At 29.6% G+C, this 20,748-nt stretch overlaps 3 protein-coding genes across 4 annotated transcripts; 2 read left to right on the top strand and 1 right to left on the bottom strand.

The window, feature by feature from the left end:
• The first annotated feature begins 556 nt into the window (after positions 1 to 556).
• Positions 557 to 12,149, top strand: LOC114929303 (UDP-glucuronosyltransferase 2B31). 2 transcript variants are annotated; one of them, XM_029300795.2, is made up of 8 exons: positions 557 to 1,027; positions 2,376 to 2,446; positions 2,543 to 2,641; positions 2,913 to 3,052; positions 4,055 to 4,368; positions 8,152 to 8,371; positions 11,114 to 11,333; positions 11,726 to 12,149. In XM_029300795.2, the coding sequence occupies exons 1-8, from the start codon at positions 839 to 841 to the stop codon at positions 12,009 to 12,011; spliced, it is 1,539 nt and encodes a 512-aa protein (XP_029156628.2). In that variant the 5' UTR covers positions 557 to 838; the 3' UTR covers positions 12,012 to 12,149. The 2 variants fall into 2 exon arrangements, with proteins under 2 accessions (XP_029156628.2, XP_085336339.1); XM_085480213.1 differs by lacking the exon at positions 2,376 to 2,446 and having other exon boundaries at positions 961 to 1,027.
• A 663-nt stretch (positions 12,150 to 12,812) lies between these two features.
• On the top strand, positions 12,813 to 16,631 carry Mob3 (MOB kinase activator 3). The gene is made up of 6 exons (XM_029300667.2): positions 12,813 to 13,534; positions 13,627 to 13,929; positions 14,015 to 14,165; positions 14,383 to 14,610; positions 14,701 to 14,816; positions 14,897 to 16,631. The coding sequence occupies exons 2-6, from the start codon at positions 13,885 to 13,887 to the stop codon at positions 15,059 to 15,061; spliced, it is 705 nt and encodes a 234-aa protein (XP_029156500.2). The 5' UTR covers positions 12,813 to 13,534; positions 13,627 to 13,884; the 3' UTR covers positions 15,062 to 16,631.
• A 792-nt stretch (positions 16,632 to 17,423) lies between these two features.
• UQCR-C1 (Ubiquinol-cytochrome c reductase core protein 1) lies at positions 17,424 to 20,587 on the bottom strand. The gene is made up of 7 exons (XM_085480212.1): positions 20,433 to 20,587; positions 19,606 to 19,824; positions 18,965 to 19,350; positions 18,692 to 18,885; positions 18,436 to 18,605; positions 18,069 to 18,323; positions 17,424 to 17,835 (listed from the first exon to the last, which is right to left on the bottom strand). Exons 1-7 carry the CDS (start codon positions 20,499 to 20,501, stop codon positions 17,695 to 17,697), a joined length of 1,434 nt encoding a protein of 477 aa, XP_085336338.1. The 5' UTR covers positions 20,502 to 20,587; the 3' UTR covers positions 17,424 to 17,694.
• Positions 20,588 to 20,748: the final 161 nt, after the last annotated feature.

Below are 20,748 nucleotides of genomic sequence, written 5' to 3'. Positions count from 1 at the left end.
CTACACCGATAACTCGCTGAAAGAAATCGAAACGGTCTCATCTAAGATATCGCGGCACTTGTAAAATGTAACTCTAGGGCGCCGGCAGACAGTTTTTTTTAAATTATACTTGTATACAGTTTATTAAAATTATACTTGTAATTAAGTATACGCAGCTAATCTCTCTCGAGAGTCCGAATAACGAGCATTTAAGGAAAGCATTTCTACAATTTATACAGTGTAATTAAGTTTATGCTGTAATTAAATGAGGTTTTTTAATTTTTTTTAAATTATAGGTACCTATAAATATTATCAAGTTTGATTAATATTTATGACACTTGTTGATACAATATCACATGTTTCTCTAAGATTTCATGTATTCCTATTTTCTGTTTTATTTTTTCTAATGACATATCGCAGTCAATTCCTGGTACTAAATGTTGATATAAAGTTACAATTATATTTGATTATTTCTACCGTCATTAAAAGATAAGTAAATGAATTCGTCGAAACGCGTCGCTCATGTGTGAACGTCGTCTTTGTATTCCCCACGAAATATATAAAAATAAGGTCCGCACGCGCGTCGCGAGGCCACACGAGGCCTGAATTATTTCTCTCGTAAAGCTGAGTGAGAAGCATCCGACCAATGGACAACTCGTTCACTTATTTACCGTCGGCCCAAGCAAACTGATCGTGGAACATGTATTGAATTTTTTATACGTATCGCCCTCGTCTTTTTTCCGTCGCTCGGCTTCTTTTTAAAAATTCTTGCGAGAGACCGGTAGCCAGCCTCGATTCTTCTCTAAAAGATTGAACGGCCGTTTCGCATCCACGAACGAGAAAGTGTTCTCCACTCAAGATGCACGTCGTGACGCTCGTATTGCTATCAGTTTTGCTATTCCACGCTTTCCAGTATACCCACGGATACAATATTCTAGGTATTTGTCCTAGCGCGAGTTACAGTCACCAACAACCCTTTCAAGCATTGATGAAAGCATTGGCGGCTCGTGGCCACAGGGTTACCGTAGCATCAACAATTCCTTTAAAGGTATATAGATCTTTGTTTCCTCATATTTTTTATTAACGTTTTGCTTGTTGTCTATTTATCTATCGAATTATATATATATATATATATATACACGTATAATCTGATAAATTATTATTATAAATATCTTTTAATTAGTTATTTTTTAATGAAAATAAAAATTATATATGTATATATTACATAAATATATTATGTGTAACTTTAAACAATTATATCAAGTTTTAGGAAATATTTCGAATAGAATTTTATTTTTTCGAGTGCTTCAGTATAATTTTAACTTACATTATTCAAGATAATATACGACTTAAGAAAACGTTGGCGTTTATTACGTTCGAGAAATTTGCTGTCACAAGAAATCTTTATCAGCTTCCTTTTTCCCTCCTCCCGATTATCGTTGCGATTTAAGACTTGCCTATCGTCGCTTATGAAAAAGAATAACCACCCATAAAGTCGTATTGTGTTCGTTGTGAATTCAAGACGTTACATCGCTCTTGAAAGTTTACGGTTATTTTCGAGTCTCGATAAACTTTGTGGCTTTAACAACATTTTGGATATTTCTCTTTAGTCCGTTTAGACATAATCAAACTAAAACTACCACAACTGAATCCGTACACAATGTTTTATTCATTTTTCGCTCCTGGGCATAAATCATTATTCAAATAAATTTTAATTTATAAAAATAGAAAAATATCGATAAAGAATATTTTGATCGAGAGATATATTTTCTTACTTCATATTTTTTGTTTCATTATTACACTTTCTTTACTCGCTTTTTTTCTGACACTGACATTCTTCTCTCAAGTCCTCTCGGATCGTTCCTCTGACGTCTCACTCGTTCCCTATCTACCGTCTCGTGTACTCTTTCCTTCGCTCTTCTCCCATCTTTCCTGCCTCTCTTTCTCTCTCTTTCTAAACTCGAGTTCAAAGTTACGCAAACTTCGTTTAGCTTCAATTTACTTCTACTAACATTTCTCTTTGCTGAATGTGTCTTCTCACGGTTTGATGGTCCTGTTTCTTTCGCGGCAAAATTAGAGATTAAATTGTTCACATAAACTGGATAAAACCTAACTAACGAAAGCATAATTACCTTGCACACAGACTATCGCCATACTTAATTGCTTTCCCCCCTAAATTCGCAACACAATTACTGATTTAATTTTTAAATTTTTTATTGACTTGTTTTTTGTAAAATTAAAAAATAATATTTTGTATTTAACTGTATTATAATCATGTTCCTTTATACAAAAAATTGATGCATGAAAAACACTACTAGTATTTTATATTAATATTAAATATTCTCACAAGATTTTTTATGTGAAATCAATATTTTTTCTTTTTTTTTATTTTCTAGAATCCTCCATCGAATTATGAAAACGTTGACTTATCATTTTCGTATCGGAAAAAAGATTGCACAGGATTAAGGTTATACGAACATATCACATTTATATTTTATGCAAATCAATATATAGATTCTTTCAAACTTGGCAAATTAATAATCTCGAATTTTATCTTTAACAGACATATGGGAGCCTATACGTTACTTCATAAAAATATGTGGGAAGCGAACGAATTATGCAGAGAACAATTATTCAGTCCCGCCATGGACAAGCTTATAGCGTAATGCAGATATTATTTAGCTATTAATATATATTTGCAAACTGTAGCGATCTCCCTTTTTTATTAAGTTATAATTGTGCGTAAAATATTCGTAAATTATACAAACATTTTAAACAGATCAAAGTATTAGCCGCAAGTTATATACTATATTCCGCGATGTAAGTTAGATTATCAAAGCATCTTTATCATCCAACAAATATTATGATGCGGTTTTAAATAATCTTACGGACTTTTTTTAGTCAACACAAATCAAACTCGCATTTGCTTGCAGGGGCAATAAGACATTCGACGCGATTGTTATAGAGCAATTATGGTTCCAGTGTTATTACGCCCTCGTAAAGCACTACAATTTCCCGGTGCTGATGGGATTTTTGAGCGTAGGCAACTTGCCTTACGTAATGGATTCCGTAGGTAAGCATGCTATGGAAGACAAGAAAATCACACAATTTTATCGCTCAGAAATTTTATTGTTTGCAAAAGTCGTTGAGCTTAAGAATACGGCACGATTATTTTTTTTTCTTCTTTTTTACTGAGTTCGCATCCCTATAGAATAGCACCGTCGACAAACGTCGTTACCGCGCACGGAAATTGACGTAAATCGTCGGTAAAGCAGAAAGTGCGAGCAATCGGAGACCAGGTCTTCGTGAAAAAGGATAGATTACTCGGTAGTGCTTTAACTTGTACCGATCCGACTCGAGGAACGACAGAGAAAAGGTGGCAAGGGACGGCGCGACGCGTCAGCTCGCCGCCGTTCGATTTCTTTACCTCGACGTAATTGAAGATACCCGAAAGTACTCTTCCAGATGAATGTAATAGACCATGAAATAAATCGCCGTGGCTGTTAGTGAAATATTTCAATTAAAGTCGAGCGAGTTTTCAGAGAGCTTCGCGCGTATTAAAGTAGTAACATTCATTCGACCAAATCACAGAGTGACATTTCCAAAAAAAAGAATAAATACACATAACACATCGAACTTTTCTCTCTTAATTTGCAAAAAGATTTATCGTGTCATAATTTTTATTTATTTGGACAAAAACAATAAAAAGTAGTATATGAACAAATTTGAAAATAATATATAAAACTACAGAGAATTTAAGAAACCCGTATAATAAAATATTTTATTGTAATAATATATATATATATATACATATAATAATATATACATATACATGTACCTACATATGTATAAATCATGTGTATGTCTAAAAAATTCATATCTTTTACATTTTACATTTAGTAATTCAAAGTATTTTTTATACACACTGATAAGAGTTTAATGTCTGTTAAGTCTTTTATACACAGATTCATATACACATATAATATATATTATTGCAACAGAAATATTTTCTTGCACGATGCGTTTTTTAAATTTTATATAGTTTCATTCAAAAAATGCCACTATTGCTTTGCAGGAAATCCGGACGATCCTAACTTAAATCCAGACATGGCATATCCATTCACGGATAAAATGACAATCGTTGAACGTATACAGAATATCCTTTATACAACGTGGACAAGATTATATTACCGGTACTGGCACCTACCAAGAGCTCAATACATCGCTAACGAATGGACGCCCGGTGTATCCGTTTATGATATCGATAAAAACTTCAGTCTGGTAATCCTGGGTAACAATCACGTGTTCGGTTATCCGAAACCACTACTGCCACATGTCATCGAAGTTCATAGTTTGCAAATTTCGGAAAAATCTGAGCCCTTACCCGAGGTAAAGATATACTATATATTATAAAAACGTATTTATTATATCACGCGCATAAATGTTAGATTATTGTACAGAAAAAAGACTTTAGAGAATCATAATATCCAAAAAATAATAAAGCTAGAATTACTATATTATTTTTTCTAGATAGTATAATTAACAAAATTTTTAATTCAACACACACTGTGATGCAAAATTACATTTATAGCAATATAACGTAATCTCATCTTCAAATGAAAGTGTTCAAAATCACCGAATATCCCTTAAATAGCAGCTTCTTTGACTAATTTGAACAGTTTTTCCTTAGAGTCAGTAATTTTCAAGATTAGAACAATTTAACAAGAGAAGCTTTTCGCAATCTTAGTTTTGCGGAATAATAAGAGTATCAGAATTACATTTTTCAAAAAATGGTAGTAATTCAATCGACCAATTCTGGCAAATAATTAAATTTATTGTATTTTCACAACGTTTCGGCCGTGGGTTTTAGCACTTGATAAGGGCCAAAACCCACGGCCGAAACGTTGTGAAAATACAATAAATTTAATTATTTGCCAGAATTGGTCGATTGAATTACTACCATTTTTTAATTATCATCTGGTGACTTCATAGTTTATATCATTTACATTTTTCAGTTAATTGTCAGACAAAGTTTATTTTAATTTTAATTTAAAGTACGGTTACACATTAATTTTTAAAAATTTAATTGGAGCCTACAATGAAAGATATATACAAAGATATATAATGGAAAAAAAACTTGCAAAAAAATTATTTTTTTTTACATTTTTGCTAAAGAAAAAGTAATTCCACATTGACTATAGAAAATGCTATTAAAATGACATTCGATATTCAGGCAGCTTATATTTCAAATGAGAAACTGTAGATAACTAATATTATATAGATAAGTATTATATAAAAGATAACATTAACAATTATCTTCTATATTATTTCTTACTTTACCATTTAATCGCGCGGGTTTACAGGGAAAAAGTAGATAATAAAATAGAATCAAGCAACTTATAGAGTTAAGCGCATTGACATTTCAAAATTTATCTTTTATCTGATAGTTAATACTTTTACATCGATTAAATCTTCTCTTATCGTAGTTCTAAATACATCTCGCAAAGACGAAATGGATGTATCGTACCCATGAATGATTTCTCTTGAGAATATATATACTATTCTCACAGGTGACCAAGTAATAGTCAGTTGAAGAAAGTTTACCAACGACTCAACGCAGCGACGTAAAGGTAAACGTCATTGCTATTTACCACGAACCGTTGTAAGTCTCCCAAGGGCTGAGAAGAAAAATATTATCGAAAGAATATTTCGTTAAAGATCGTTCACGTAGAAAAAAATAACCACCTATATAATATTACAGTTTGTATACTCGGATATCAATCTGGGAACATATCGGTGAAAATATTTGTTTATAAAAGCTAATTAATTCCAAGAATTCGAACCATGATGGACAAAGTATACATAGAAACGAATTATTCTCAATTACATTCAAAATGCATAAAAAATGCATTTCTCTTAATTTAAAATTTAACTGAAGTTTGATTGAAACGTTAATCATACGTACACATTAATTTTATCTTGAATTTGTCAAATATGTATGATGAGATAAATGTGTAAACATTAAAATAATAATTATAAAAATTGCACTTCAATAAAAGTTAAATGTTAACTCTGTTTTGTTCAGCGATATAAATTTTGATTGCGAATACTACAAACATCTAAAAACATTGAATAAAAAACTGCGCAAGCCAATTTAAAATATCTTAAAGCTGGTTGCTTTTTAAATTTTCGCTTTAAGATCGACATTGATCTATCTCCGCTTAAAGACTTATTCGCACTTAGAAATGTCGCGTTTTGAGTTATGTGAATATGGCACCTGACTTTAAAGCGCATTAATTTTTAATGCGGAAAACGATAGTATTTCGATTGTCCGCGTAATCAATATAAAAATCAAATATTTAAAATTATGTCGAGCACCCAACTTTAAGATAACTCAAATCCAAATACGCAGTCTTTTTTAGAATCGTTTTTAGATGTTTATAGTGATTTTAGTTTCGTTTGTAGTTACACGTTTTAGTAATTACAGTAGTTTAAAAAAATTTTCAAAAATGTTTTTCGTCAATTTTAAAGATTTTTTAAATCTGCTTTTTGCCCTAAATATAAATTTCGATTTCGATTACTACATATTACTACAAACGTGTCTGAATCACCTGGAAAAAACAAATATGAAAAATCTTTAAGATTGACTTTCACTACTGACGATTTTTTTAGATAATTGCTATTTCTAAACTGTGCAACTATACGAACGAGACATCGAAATGATTACAAACAGCTATACATTCTAAGAGAAAGACTGCGCTAGCGGATTTGAAATATCTTAAAGTCGGGTGTTGGTCACTTTTTTAATTTTTTCTTTTTAATTATTAAAACGAATAAACAAAAGATAAAAACCAAATTATTGTTACTGCAAACAATTACAAACCATTTTAAAAAAGACTGCGTAAGCGGATTTGAAATAAGTATCTTATAAAGTATACTACCCTATAGAGTTCTGGTCAATTTAAAAAAAAATGTTTTTGAATTTATAAATTATGTGGTCGTTTCGTTTGGCAAGATGTCACACTTTCGCACTTAAACATTTTTTCTCGTAAATTGCGTCAATTAAACCATTGTTTGAGAATTTAGGAGATGAGCTCAAAAATCGAAACTATATGTTAATTGAAAAGCTCACAAATAGCTCCTAATTCTTGCGCAAAAATTGATTCAATATTTTTATTTTTATAAGTAGTGGGGAGACTATAGTCGACGTTAACACAGCCCCCTAACAAAAAGTTTTAAATTCCTGTCTAACAACAATGGTCAAAACTTTGAATTTGCGGGATATAAAAGCTCATAAATCGCTCGTTATGGGCTATTAGTTTTTGTATTTTGAAATGGGGGGCCAGTTCGACAGCGGCTAAGATAACTGCAGTTACCACGTGATTCCCGAAAGATGTTGAGATACGAAACGTGACCGCAGCAATGTATGTGCGCTCGTCTTTACAGATACACCAAAACGTATCGAAATCCATGAACAGTTGTAATTAATAGGACAAAGCCTTCGGCTACACACTGTGCATATATGAAATTACCATCGCCATGTTTGCCAGAAAAGCCGGCACAGGTTTCGCAATTAACAAAGGAAGTTGTATTATCAGTAATATCAGTCGCATTAATAGCACAATCGGTTCCATTTGCGTCCTAGCATCGTAGCAGTCGGCAACGGTATTTTGCAAATATGAAGAATAATTGCGAATAAATGCACTTTATAAAATAATTGTTAATTAAATGACAAAATGACATTCAATTATTCTAATCGCGACGAAAGGGGGATAAAATTTATTAAGCAATTTAAAAAGCAAGCTATATATACCCTCATATATTATACAATAAACGTTTCTATCTTTAACTTAAAGTTTTTTTAATTTTTATTTGAAATTGAAGATTTTCTACTGATTGTGAACAGAAAAATAGACTCGTCTCAATGAAAAATTAAATCATTCTACTATTAAATGTTTCACTTCAAGCATAGAAAACTCATTTTTTTAAATACTTTTATCGCTTGTTACTATATATATATACTTTATTAAAAAAAAAAAAAAATATATATATATATATATATACACATGTATATTACATCTATTATATCCATTACCAAATCTACCATATCTCTTAATCTACTTCTTCTATCCTTGTTATTAAGACGTGTCGAAATTTTTATTCTGATTCTAGGATATCCGGGAATTTCTGGACAACGCACGGGATGGTGCTATTTATTTCTCTCTAGGTTCGAATCTACAAACTCACCAGCTACCCGCCGGGCCTTTGACCGCATTGTGCAACGCCCTGGGTTCGCTCAAGCAAAGAGTTCTATTGAAACATGACGGGTACATGGCCATTCATCCGACCAACGTCAAATTTGTGAAGTGGGCGCCCCAGCAAGCGGTCCTCGGTAAGACTGCCTAAGGCTAAACTGACCACCTCTTTACCTCGTTCTCTTCGAAAGAAGCGGATCAACCGCCACAAAATATGCATTTACAAAGCGTTTCGATGAGAAGTATTTTATCTCAGAATTTCTTTGTGCATGCAAATAGGAAATCAATAAGATTACGCAAAAAAAAAAATAGATCGCGAGAATTTACCTCATACGATCTTATTTCAATTCTCTCCCTCTTTCTCTCTTTTTTTCTCTTTCTTTCTCTGCTATTATAACCTTACTTACTTACTTTTAATTTTAATAATAAATGTTCGAATTCGAGAAGCTATTTCTTCCTTTAGAAAAACTGTCAAAAAATGTCGACATGTCTTACTACAACTTTTTAATGATATACTGTTTAATACTTCATTAATAAAATAATAATAACATATATTTAAATAACATCACAATCAGATCTCATATTAACATTTAGAAAAAAATAAATTAAAAGTAATATTGATTTCTTATGTTTTTTTGATTATTTGTATATATAATAATTCATTATTGCAATATATAATATAATTAATAATAGCATAATTCAAAAACTTGATGTCCCAAAATATTAAGATACATCCTCTTTAATAATTCAAGAAAAAATTAACTTCTCAAACTAATTATAACATTTATTATTAAAATTAAAAAGAGGAATTGTGAACCCTATTCTATATTTTTTCTTACTATAAATACCTATACATTTAAACGCGTTATCGGATCAATATATCGTAAACATCATTAATCAATTCAGTCATCGTCGTTAATCGCAAACGATAATCATTTACTAACTTCACTGGAACTCTTCTAACATGAGCGAAATGCAAAATTCCAACTTAATTGTTCGATAACAATTTCGTAAGAGCCTCGTATATTGCCAAAGCGCTCAACTGCTCGTTCGCTATTATACCGCAAACGAGTTGGGAAACTTATACTTGGACCGTTAACGATTACATTCTTATTTCGTTAATATATACAACCTCCAGAATTCACAAATCGCGTGCTTCGTAAGTTCGTTAAATATAATTCAGCATAACAAAAAAAGGAATAATAACCATAACGTATAAACATTCGACAAAGTTAGCAAGTCGTTGACTTATTCTTCCATCTACAAAATATATTTTTCTCGATTAGATGCAATATTTAGATATAATCTTCTTCAAATGACGTCTTTAAATAATTCAAAATTAATTACAAAACTATATTCGACGATATTTTCGGTATCGTTTGACGCGAAGGACGAAACAAATTTCTCTGTATAGATCGGAAACACACAGGATTTCAATCAAACAAAGTCTCAGCGACAGGAACAACACAGCCGCGTTTCGAAATGATCATCAAAGCCATCTCTCTTCCTCTTCACCTCTCTTTCTCTCTCGCTTTCTCTCTCTTTCTCGATCGACCGATCGATCGATCGACCGATCAATTGATCGAGATCGCGTTACTCGGACGTTTGAATTCGACCAACGTTTGCCTTCTTCTCTCGCGGCACATCAAAGAGAGAAAAGTAACGTGAAATATAAGAAAGGCCGATGCATACGTCGATACCAGGACTCCCTTTCGCGCCTTTGGGAGAGCAAAACCCGCTATTTTTGTGGAAGCCGCTTAAAGGTAAGTATTGAAACAAACAAAAAAAAGAAAAATTGCCAGCAACATCGTTGCGACCAAGGAAAATACGGCCACGGGCTCGTATAGCGGAACGAAGCGAAACGATAACTCATGACGCATGCAGCGGTGAAATTCTCGCGGGAAATTCTGACAAACAACTCCTGTTGGCAGTAACGCAACGGGCTCGATGCAAATGCACAAGCGTGCACAAAGTTTTATACACATTGATAGACAGGCAATGGTTGCACCTCCACGAAGAACATATACTAATGTTGAAAAGTGCGTATTGCGTTAAGTGAAAAAAATGATTACATGGGAACGCAATTATATCGAAATATCGAAATTTTCGACATATGACATATACGACTTGATCTTTCGGTATATGCATACGTCCACGTTCGATGTATTGAATTTCTGCGATATTTTATTTTACATAATTATAAAGAAATTTTTTATTAATTTTAATAATATTTTTACTTAAATTTAAATAAATGATAAGATTTTATTTTTTAATTTTAAGGAACTTAATTATATGTGTTAGAAAACTCCATTTCTAAAAAGTTTTTAAAAAATGTTAAGATTTTTGTATATATGTGGAAAGAAAACGGAGTAAACAATTATATAACTATTGCACGCAAATTTCTCAAAGGTAAGAGGTAAAAATAAATTTTTCTGATTAAGAAGTGTATCGAATTATGTAAAAAAATCTCACTCCGGCATTCGCGAGTGTATAAAAAAGGTGCACATTGAGCAGAATTTTGTCGGAATTCCTCGCGCGTTGATACTCAAACGCGATCAATCGGCCATAAAAAGCGATGCAAAAAAAATACGACAATGCGAGCATTTTTATAAAATCTGGAGCCCTATCTCTCACGGTCGCCCGTGATTAACCGCTGCCGGGAAAAACTTTGTTTCACACCTCTCGTCATTCTTTTTCTTTTTTCCTCTTTTTGTTTTTTTTCATCGCGCGTGCATTTTTTATATACCGTCCCACGCGCAATTCACCTCACCGCTCGTAAATGTTCGGCGGCAAATAATCCGTGAAGCATCATTTTACGATACTTTATGCACTTACGCCGCTTTTATATCATATATATGTATACATATGTATGTATGCAGCGCATCCCAAAGTGATGGCGTACGTGATGCAAGGCGGATTGCAGTCGTTACAAGAGGCGGTACATTACTCCGTGCCGGTAGTCGCAATTCCCTTTTTCGGGGATCAACTTTTCAACGCACGTAAAATTCTAGACGCCGGTATTGGACTGACACTGGACATCGACACCATGACCGAGAGCTTCGTCGTACAAACGCTCCGAGAAGTCGTCGAAAATAAAACGTAAGTGCGACAATGGATCTAACACAGAACCGCCTTGACAATGTAATCCATCAAAAATTAATCCCCATAGGACTTTGCCAGGTTTCAATCGCTATTCTTAAACCATGAATGCATGCATTGTATGCATGTATCGTAGATATAAAAAGTTCTAAAAAGTAACTTACAGTCTGCGCGACTGTATTAAATTATTTCCTATATATATATGTAAGCTAACTATGTATAAACCCTAAATGGTTCAACTATGTAAAAATTATATGCGGTAACATAATTTTTAATATTATAGTTATAATTTTTAAAAGTGTTATTTCAAAATATGCTTTTATATATAAATTCTGATTTTTTTTAAATATGATTCATATAAGTTCTATATTTTGTAAAAATTCTAATTACAGATATCTGGACAATATCAGAACAATGTCAGCAATTGTGCAAGACGAACTGATAAAGCCAATGAACAAAGCAGTGTGGAATATAGAGCACGTATTAAAATTTTCGAATTTGAGACATTTACGATATCATAGTCATGATATGTCATGGTTAGATTATTATGCACCATTTCTGTATCTGAGCGGAGGTCTCGCTCTTTCGTTATACGTAAGTTATATATTGATTATGAAAAATATTGGCATTTTCATTAAAATTAGATCGACAAGTTACTTGAAACGAAAGTTCGATTAATAACATTTTACGATAATAATAATTAATGGAATAAAAATTGATTATATCCAGACAATATATAAAAATTGATGTCATTTCATTATACAAAATTATTTTTATGTAATGCTTATAATAAAATATAATATATAATAGATAAAATTTTACTGACATTAAATTATATTTTATAGTATTTTTATTTAACAATATTATATTTCTATCATTTAAAACTTCCTAAATGTAAAATACATATTTCTCGAATGTTTCATAAAATTTTTTTATATTTATTTCATTATTTCATATTTATTATATATTAATTCTAATTAAAAAATATATTCACATATCCCAATTAAATAAAATGAATGATAATAAGAGAAATAGATTAAATTTCTTAACAATTTTAAAAAATTTTTTCATTATTGACTACATTTAGATCAATAATAAATGAAATAAATGTACAAAATATCAATAAAGTTATTTACCGACCGAAGTTATTACGTATAGTCGATAATTCAGAAAGTCGGATATTTGTCATTATATTTATCATATAATTTTAGTTACCAATGATGGTAAAACAGAAAATTTAACGTACAATTTTATGTGCAGATAAAACAGAATTATTTTATGATTTATTGACTTCAATCAATATATATCACCAAATAATATAATCAAATAAAAATTCAATATATATATATATATATATATATATATATATATATATATATATAGACTTCAATCAATATATATATATATAGACGAGTAATGACGCTATAATAGCCCTCAAATTAACATTATAGCATAATATATATGAAAAATATTAAAATATTCACTTACTCCACCGCCAACCTGCAGTCCAATTTCGTGGTAATCCAATAAATCCTGACTTATAACTCCATCGAGCTGCGATTCTCTGACGATTCTCACACATAATACTCGCGATACGATTTTCACATCACACGCGGCCCGTACTTTGAATTTTACTCTTATTCGGACATTTTGTAGCTCTGAGCAAGTCTACAAAATGTTAGGAGCCGGTCCAAGACTCATCTCGAGTGAAAATCCGATTAATTTCGACGACGACGTGCTCCAAACTCCGGACGACGATTCCCTCCAATTTCGACTAAAGTTATAGGCGATTTGAATCGTCAGCTACATCGCCCGACCAATCAGGACCGAGGAACCTTCGCGCCTCTATCCCGATTGGGTAACCAACGTGAACTTTGCCCCTCGCGTTCTGATTGGTTAACCGAAAGACCAGAAGCACTTGCGGCGTCTACTGTTGCGCCCTCTCGCTCGTCTGACTGTACTAGACTAATGTTAAAGACATTTTTATATCGATTTGGATATTATTTATATATAACGATATTATATAAGATATTTTAACTTAATTAAATGGCTAATATTGATATTGTGCACCATTAAATATTGATTATTCCATTTTCGAAATATTTATATGTATGTTACATGTGCATTTGTGATGAGATAATTTTGTACAGCTGCCTTTAGTATGCAATTATATGCATCAGATTTAGTCAGGTGTAGTGCAGGTAACCGAAAAGCAAGCAAATAAATGATTCTTATATTTTTAGTCACAATTTGTAATATTACGCTGTTATAAATTTATTACCTTTAATTGTAGAACAAGAGTAATGCATTGCAGTTTTGATTGCAACTGAAGAATCTCAGATAAATAAGTGCGATAAATATCTCTTCTTTTGCCTATGTGCTTGGACAATCTGCAACAAAGATTTTTATTCTTGATTTTGTTTGTAAAATGCAAACAAATATGATCTTATAAAAATTTGACGCTGTGTATAATTGCCAAGTGTGTATGTAACTGCCAATTTCTTGAATTTTTTAATGAGAATATAACTGAGAATTCAATAATTTATACACAATGACTACATTAAGTGGCTTTATAGAATTTTTCCAAAAAGGAAAGGTAAAATCAATATATTTATTAATTAGATGATTAGATTTTAAGATAAGCTAATGTAAACTATTGATATTTTACAATTTAATTGCAGACATTTAGACCGAAGAAAAGATTTGCTCATGGAACATTACGGTATTCTTTACATAAACAAGCTCAAGCTTCCCTTAATTCTGGTATCAATTTAAGAGCTGTTGTAAGATTACCTTCTGGAGAAGATTTAAATGATTGGATTGCTGTTCATGGTATATAAAACATTTAATAATAGTATAAAGATTTGTTATTATATATATATATATATATATATATATATAAAAGTTATTAAAAACACTTCAAAATTGATTATTGTATATTACTTATATTATACTTGATTAAAAAATTATCTTAAGTGTTTCAATTAAATTTTCAAAAATCTCATTTACATATTGAAACAATGACAATAATTATTTGCTTTTTTTTTAGTTGTGGACTTTTTCAATAGAATAAATCTTATATATGGTACTGTATCCGAGTATTGTGATTCAGCATCATGTCCAACTATGAGTGGTGGAGCACGTTTTGAATATTTATGGGCAGATGGAGAAAAATATAAAAAGCCAACAGCATTACCAGCACCACAATATGTTAGTCTTCTTATGGACTGGATTGAAACTCAAATTAATAATGAAACAGTTTTTCCAGTATCGACAGGTTATTACATCTATCTTTATTTATAACATTGTTTAACAAAATAAGCAATCTTATTTTGTTAGAACTTAAGAGAGATTTTTTTTGTTACAGATGTGCCATTTCCTAAAACATTTATACCATTATGCAGAAAAATCTTAACACGTCTCTTTAGAGTTTTTGTCCATGTATATATCCATCATTTTGATCGTATTGTAGCGATAGGAGCAGTAAGTATTTCTCAATCAAAATAATTTTAATATTTTACTATGTATAAATCTCTGACTAATTATTATTATTATTATTTTAGGAAGCACATGTGAATACATGTTACAAGCATTTTTATTACTTTGTAACAGAGTTTGAATTAATTAATTCTAAAGAGTTAGAGCCATTAGCTGAAATGACTGCCAAAGTTTGTAAAGATAGTGCTTCCCCTACTCAAAGCACAGTATCAGATAATCAACATAGATAATTATTTTATAGTTATTTGTCTAACACGAACAAGATTATACAATTTACAGTAAACTAACAGAATCTCCAAAAAAATATATATATATATATATAAATTTATTACATGAAAATAGGATATAGCTTAATATTTTTTTCTCGAATTATACACCATTTTTATGAAAATAATTTACTTCATATAAAAATATTCTTAAAAAAATAGATTTTAAAAACATTAATCTGTTTTATTAGAGTAAATAATAATGTTCATTAATAAGAACTAATTCAGGAATAATTCAAGATCTAAATACTTATAATTATTATACTATTAACAATACATCACATTTTGTTCATTTTTATATTGTATCTTTTATATTATATCTCAATTAGATAAAATATAATAATGAGCAATATATATATACAGAGATTTTTATATCTCTACATGAAAAAATAATTTACATATTTAATTAAAAACAGAGTAGTCTTCAAAAGAAGACTATCTTATATAAAATTTATATTCTATATGATATTTATAAATATATACAATCCACACACACATACACATACACGCACAAGTTTTAACAGAAGATAGGCATAGATGCAAATAGTGATATTTTACAAAGTTTTCTTATATTTTGTTATTATTTTCAAAATTGATATATTAATATTAAACCTATATATATAATTTAGATCATTGTAACGTAAAGACAAATTCAAATATTTCTTTATTGAAATGTGTTTAATTTTCAAAAAGATATTTTGTTGAACTTCTATATTTCTAGTCGTAGTTTAATATTTTTTTGCTTCAAAATAAGAAGCTGTGTTAGATAATTATAATAGTATTTTAAAGTTAATTATTTACATTAATGGATAGGATTAATTTGTTGTTTAATTAATTTTTTTTTGTTTCTTATATAAATTGATGATTTTTATACAAATTTTATTTGAATCGGACAAGCAAATACATTTTTTCTTTTTTGTTAAATATAACAAATGAAATTTTTTATTATTTATGAAATTATTTATTTTATTACAAGATAGAAAAATTGTAACACATTTAATAATTAACATATTTTAATTAATTGCTGACTTATATAAATCTCGTATTTAGATATATTACAAATGATATTTTTTAAGAACATATATACAATCCATATAAGAAAAATAGAATTAAACTTCCTATTATTCATTTATTATTATTATAAATCAAATATTTAATATTTTTGTTTGCAATATGATATTCGAAGAATTTCATGGGCAAGCAAGCATTGCCTCAAAAATTTTCCTATATATATGTGTTGCAAATTATTTTTTATATTAAAATTTATAATTTTAACTTCATTTTTATTTTGTTTATACAAATTTACATCAATATTTAAGACTAAAGATTTTAATGTAAAATGATAAAGTGTAAAAGAAAGAAAAAATGAAGGATAGAGAAGTTTATATTACATCTTCCTAGAATCTATATAAGAATCTATCTCTCAAAAATATTATTTATGCCAAAACTTATTGTGCTAATAACAAATAATATTAAGTACCTTTTATATTATGTATTATATTAATAATTAAATAAAAATGTAAATATTTTGTAATTTTGAGACTTAATCCTCAAGTACAGACAAGTGATCTTTCAGACTTCACTATTCTAGTTTATTTGGATTAAACTTTCACTCTAATTTATTTGGTTAATTATATTTGAATAATATTAATCATATTTTTTATTCTGCTTTAGTTTTATATTTATAGAACTTGAGTGATATATAATAAATAATAGCAAATTAAATGTATGATATATTGCAAATAATTTTTGTACTGAAATTTATGTCTGTACTTAAGGTTTAAAGTTTATTTTTAGCATATTTAAAATAATATACCTAAAATTATACATTGTAATACTGTTCATGTCACAAATACAGTCCAGAAAAGTACAAATAACTAATTGGAATATTCCATTTTCTTTATATTTATTGCTAAAACATTCATAACAACAATAAATTATATGTATTATGTAAATAAAAAATATTACTAGTTATTTATTTTACTTATATACATCATTTTGGCAAATAAAAATTGTACTTTTATCAAAATTATATTTTTTATCTCCTATTAATTATACATTCATCTTGATATTTATTAATATCATAATATAATATAAATTATACAAATTTCAAATAAAATTAAAATTCAGTTTTTTCATGTATGCAATTTATCATATAATTACAAAAATATATAATATTACAATATATATAATTTAAATATAATAAATTTAAAGTAAAAAAAATTATTTTATCTGTTATTAATTAAAATGTTATGAATACATTAATATTTAATATTTAATTTTTTTATAAAAACTGGTATATAATATCAGGAAATTATTCAAAATGTATTTTCAACCATTTATTTCAGCCAAGCAGTATACATCAACAAATATTTCCTTTGTGTGTGTGTAAATGCATGGCAAAATAAAGCTACAATCTTCATATAGAGAGAAAGTTACCATATTAACATTATTATTAAAAATTATACTTACAACACAATTAAATATTATCAATTTACATGGGTATTTTTCTCAGGTGGCAGACATATGTATATTGATGACATTGTTATTTTATTTCTAATTGATCTGCTAAGATTTATTTATTGACTTAAAGATGATTAAACTCTGAGCCAATACATAGCCCCACGAATATTATTATAATCTGGCAGATTTTCAACAGGGCCAACTGCTGCAATCACAGGACAGTGATCAAAAATATACTTCATACCAACATTTTGAATAGTTGCAGCAGTTACACTCTGAAAAGAAATTATATATAATTACATATTAATATATTATATGTATTCTGAAAAAATGAGATTGTCTTATAAAATATTTTATAAGATATTCATTTTTTTATATTGCATTAATTTTTGATACATATACATATATAAGATAAAATATATTAAATTAGATAAAAAATGCATTAATAAAAATTCCTTTATAATAAAAAAGCTTTATATTATATATAATTGTGTGTCAAGCTACATACATCTATCCTCATCTCAAGTTCGTGAAGTGGAATACGGCGATTATAACATAATATTTGACGACCAATATCTTCACAAATGGCAGTTGTACCATCCAATTGTAAGAACATGTTGGTCTTAAGAATATTCTTTGCACGTGCTACATCTTTCTCAGTAACTGATGTGCATAATTTCATCCATTCGTTTTGAACTTGTGATGTCATTTCATCACACTGCATAGGATCACAAACAAAATATATACCCCAAAGGCCTGTATCCTGCAAAATTTAAGAATAACATAGTGATTACGACTCAAATATTGATATAATCACATATTATATATTTGTTATTTTGTGTAAAACATGTATTAATATTCATTTAATATAATACCTTATAACATGTATTAAAACTCTGATAACTATGACATAAGCCATTTTCTGCACAAGCTTTAGCTAGACTGCTTGCGTTATTTACACCTCCTCCTTGGCTACGATCCCATGCTCCTATAAGGGTATTGGCAACCATAAGAGGAATGTTGTCTGCTTCAGCCCATCCAGCACCTTTTGCAACAATGTTCATTAATTACATTGCATAAATTGTAACTACTTTATTTGTGAATCATTTTGATTAAATATTTTCTAGATACCCTCAACAGCGATCGCAATATGGGCGAGAGGGATCGTATCATCTCGAACTCTTATTTCAGAACCAGTATAGCGGCAGGATTTAATATACTCTGGAATATCATCATAATCTGGTCCTGTTAATTGACCAAAATGCTTATTAGCAAGTTCGATTAACTGATTGTGATCTACACCACCAGCACCAGCTAGTACAAATCTAAAAAAAGCAACATTTTTATTTTATTGTGTGGAATTTCATATATCAGCTAAAAATTATTTAATAACAAAAATTTCACCTAGGTGGTCCATAATGAGTTTTCACATAGTTAACAAGATCGTTTCGTGAAATACTTTGGATATTTTTCGTAGGTCCCAATATCGTTCGTCCTAAGGATGTACCTTGATAGGCAGCTGCGTGCAAATGATCAAATACAACTTCTTGTAAATTTGTTTCAACTTCTTGCATTTCGCGTAAAATAACGCCACGTTCTCTTTCAATCTCTTTTTCACCCAGTTTGGAATTTTTAATAATATCACTGAGAATTTCAATAGCTTTTGGTACATCTTGTGATAAGCATTTTGCATAAAATACTGTTTGTTCTCGACTTGTATAAGCATTCAAATGAGCTCCCATATTCTCTATTTCCAATTCTAAATCAGTTTGAGAACGTTTGGCAGTACCCTATAAAAAATTATACCAGTATTAATAAGCAAATAAAAATGAATGATTTATTAATTAAATATAAAGCTAAGTAAAATTAACTTATAAAAGATTTAAAAATTGATTACATATACTGTAATTATATCAAGATACAAGTGTTCTGTTCCAATTATAGGCATTGCAGATTTATATTATATATTGCAGATTTTAAAAATCTATTACAAATTATATAGTTATCATTCCTCGTTAATGATGCTATTTAATATTTCAATATACCTTAAAAGCCATGTGTTCCATAAAATGAGCTACACCATTGTTTTCATCTGTTTCATATCGACTACCAGAATCTATCCAAAGACCAACAGTAGCTGTTGCAGCTCCACTATCTTCACTAGCAACTCTCATTCCACTATCCAAAGTTGTAACTCTGGTAGCTGGTTGATTGATAAGAGTTTCTTTCAGAGAAGCAGCAGTTGACCGCCATTGCTTCGGTACCTAGTTGACAAAGTCATTGACAACTTTTAAGTAACATAACACTTTAGTCAAAAATATAATAAGTGAGTTTATCAATAATATCCAGTTATCGTAACAAAATTAAATTTATAATTAAATAATAACTTTGTATATCTGAATTGCTAATATAATTACAAAGTATGACAGTAGGATCTCAAAATTTTATCAACATTATTTTTCTCATGTATTTTTAAATAATTAATAACAAAATATATATATATATACATATATTATTAAACGTTCTTTTTTATAATGTGCTTACAATATATTAAATCACACCTGTCAAAAAATATAACATCAATATTGCATTAATTAAGTTGAGGTTAGAAATATAAGTATATATTCGAATGCATATCGACCTTTTTTACTCTATTGCGTTTTGTCAAAAATAATTTAAACTGTCAAACAGTCACATTATTTTCACATATTAAATGTCCTAAAACTGTTATTTTATTGTTATTACGTAAGGACCCGACGAAAATGACAAATCTTGCAATTAGTCTAGTGAAATTACAAATAAATCGATTGTGAAGTTAAAACCGTCATCGTAATTACCACGATTGTATATCGTGAAATGTAATCGGTTTTACCTTTACAAGGCTGGTTTTATTAGAATACGTGCGCAGTGCGCTACTAATTTTTAGTAGACGAGTACCCATTTTTTCGAGCAATTTATCGAGTGAAGAAACCGACTAGCGAAACGCTGGAGCACACGACGGAAAAGCTAAAAGATCCGATGTGCCACGAGATGGCGTTGCACCTCGAAACTCGGTGCACAAAAACGATGTAGAGCACCCGAGAACAGTAAAATCTAGAGGTAATTAATAGTAACTAAATGTAGCTGACAGATGATTGGTTCTGGGCTCCTAGTGGAAAAATTGCGCATGCGCGTTGCTGATCTCAGAT

The sequence above is a fragment of the Nylanderia fulva genome, unplaced genomic scaffold (genome assembly GCF_048542155.1).
Source record: "Nylanderia fulva isolate GAGA-0341 unplaced genomic scaffold, ASM4854215v1 Scaffold14, whole genome shotgun sequence".
Lineage (NCBI taxonomy): Eukaryota > Metazoa > Arthropoda > Insecta > Hymenoptera > Formicidae > Nylanderia > Nylanderia fulva.
Note: the sequence above shows the minus strand (reverse complement) of the source record. Positions and strands in the feature narration are given on the sequence as shown.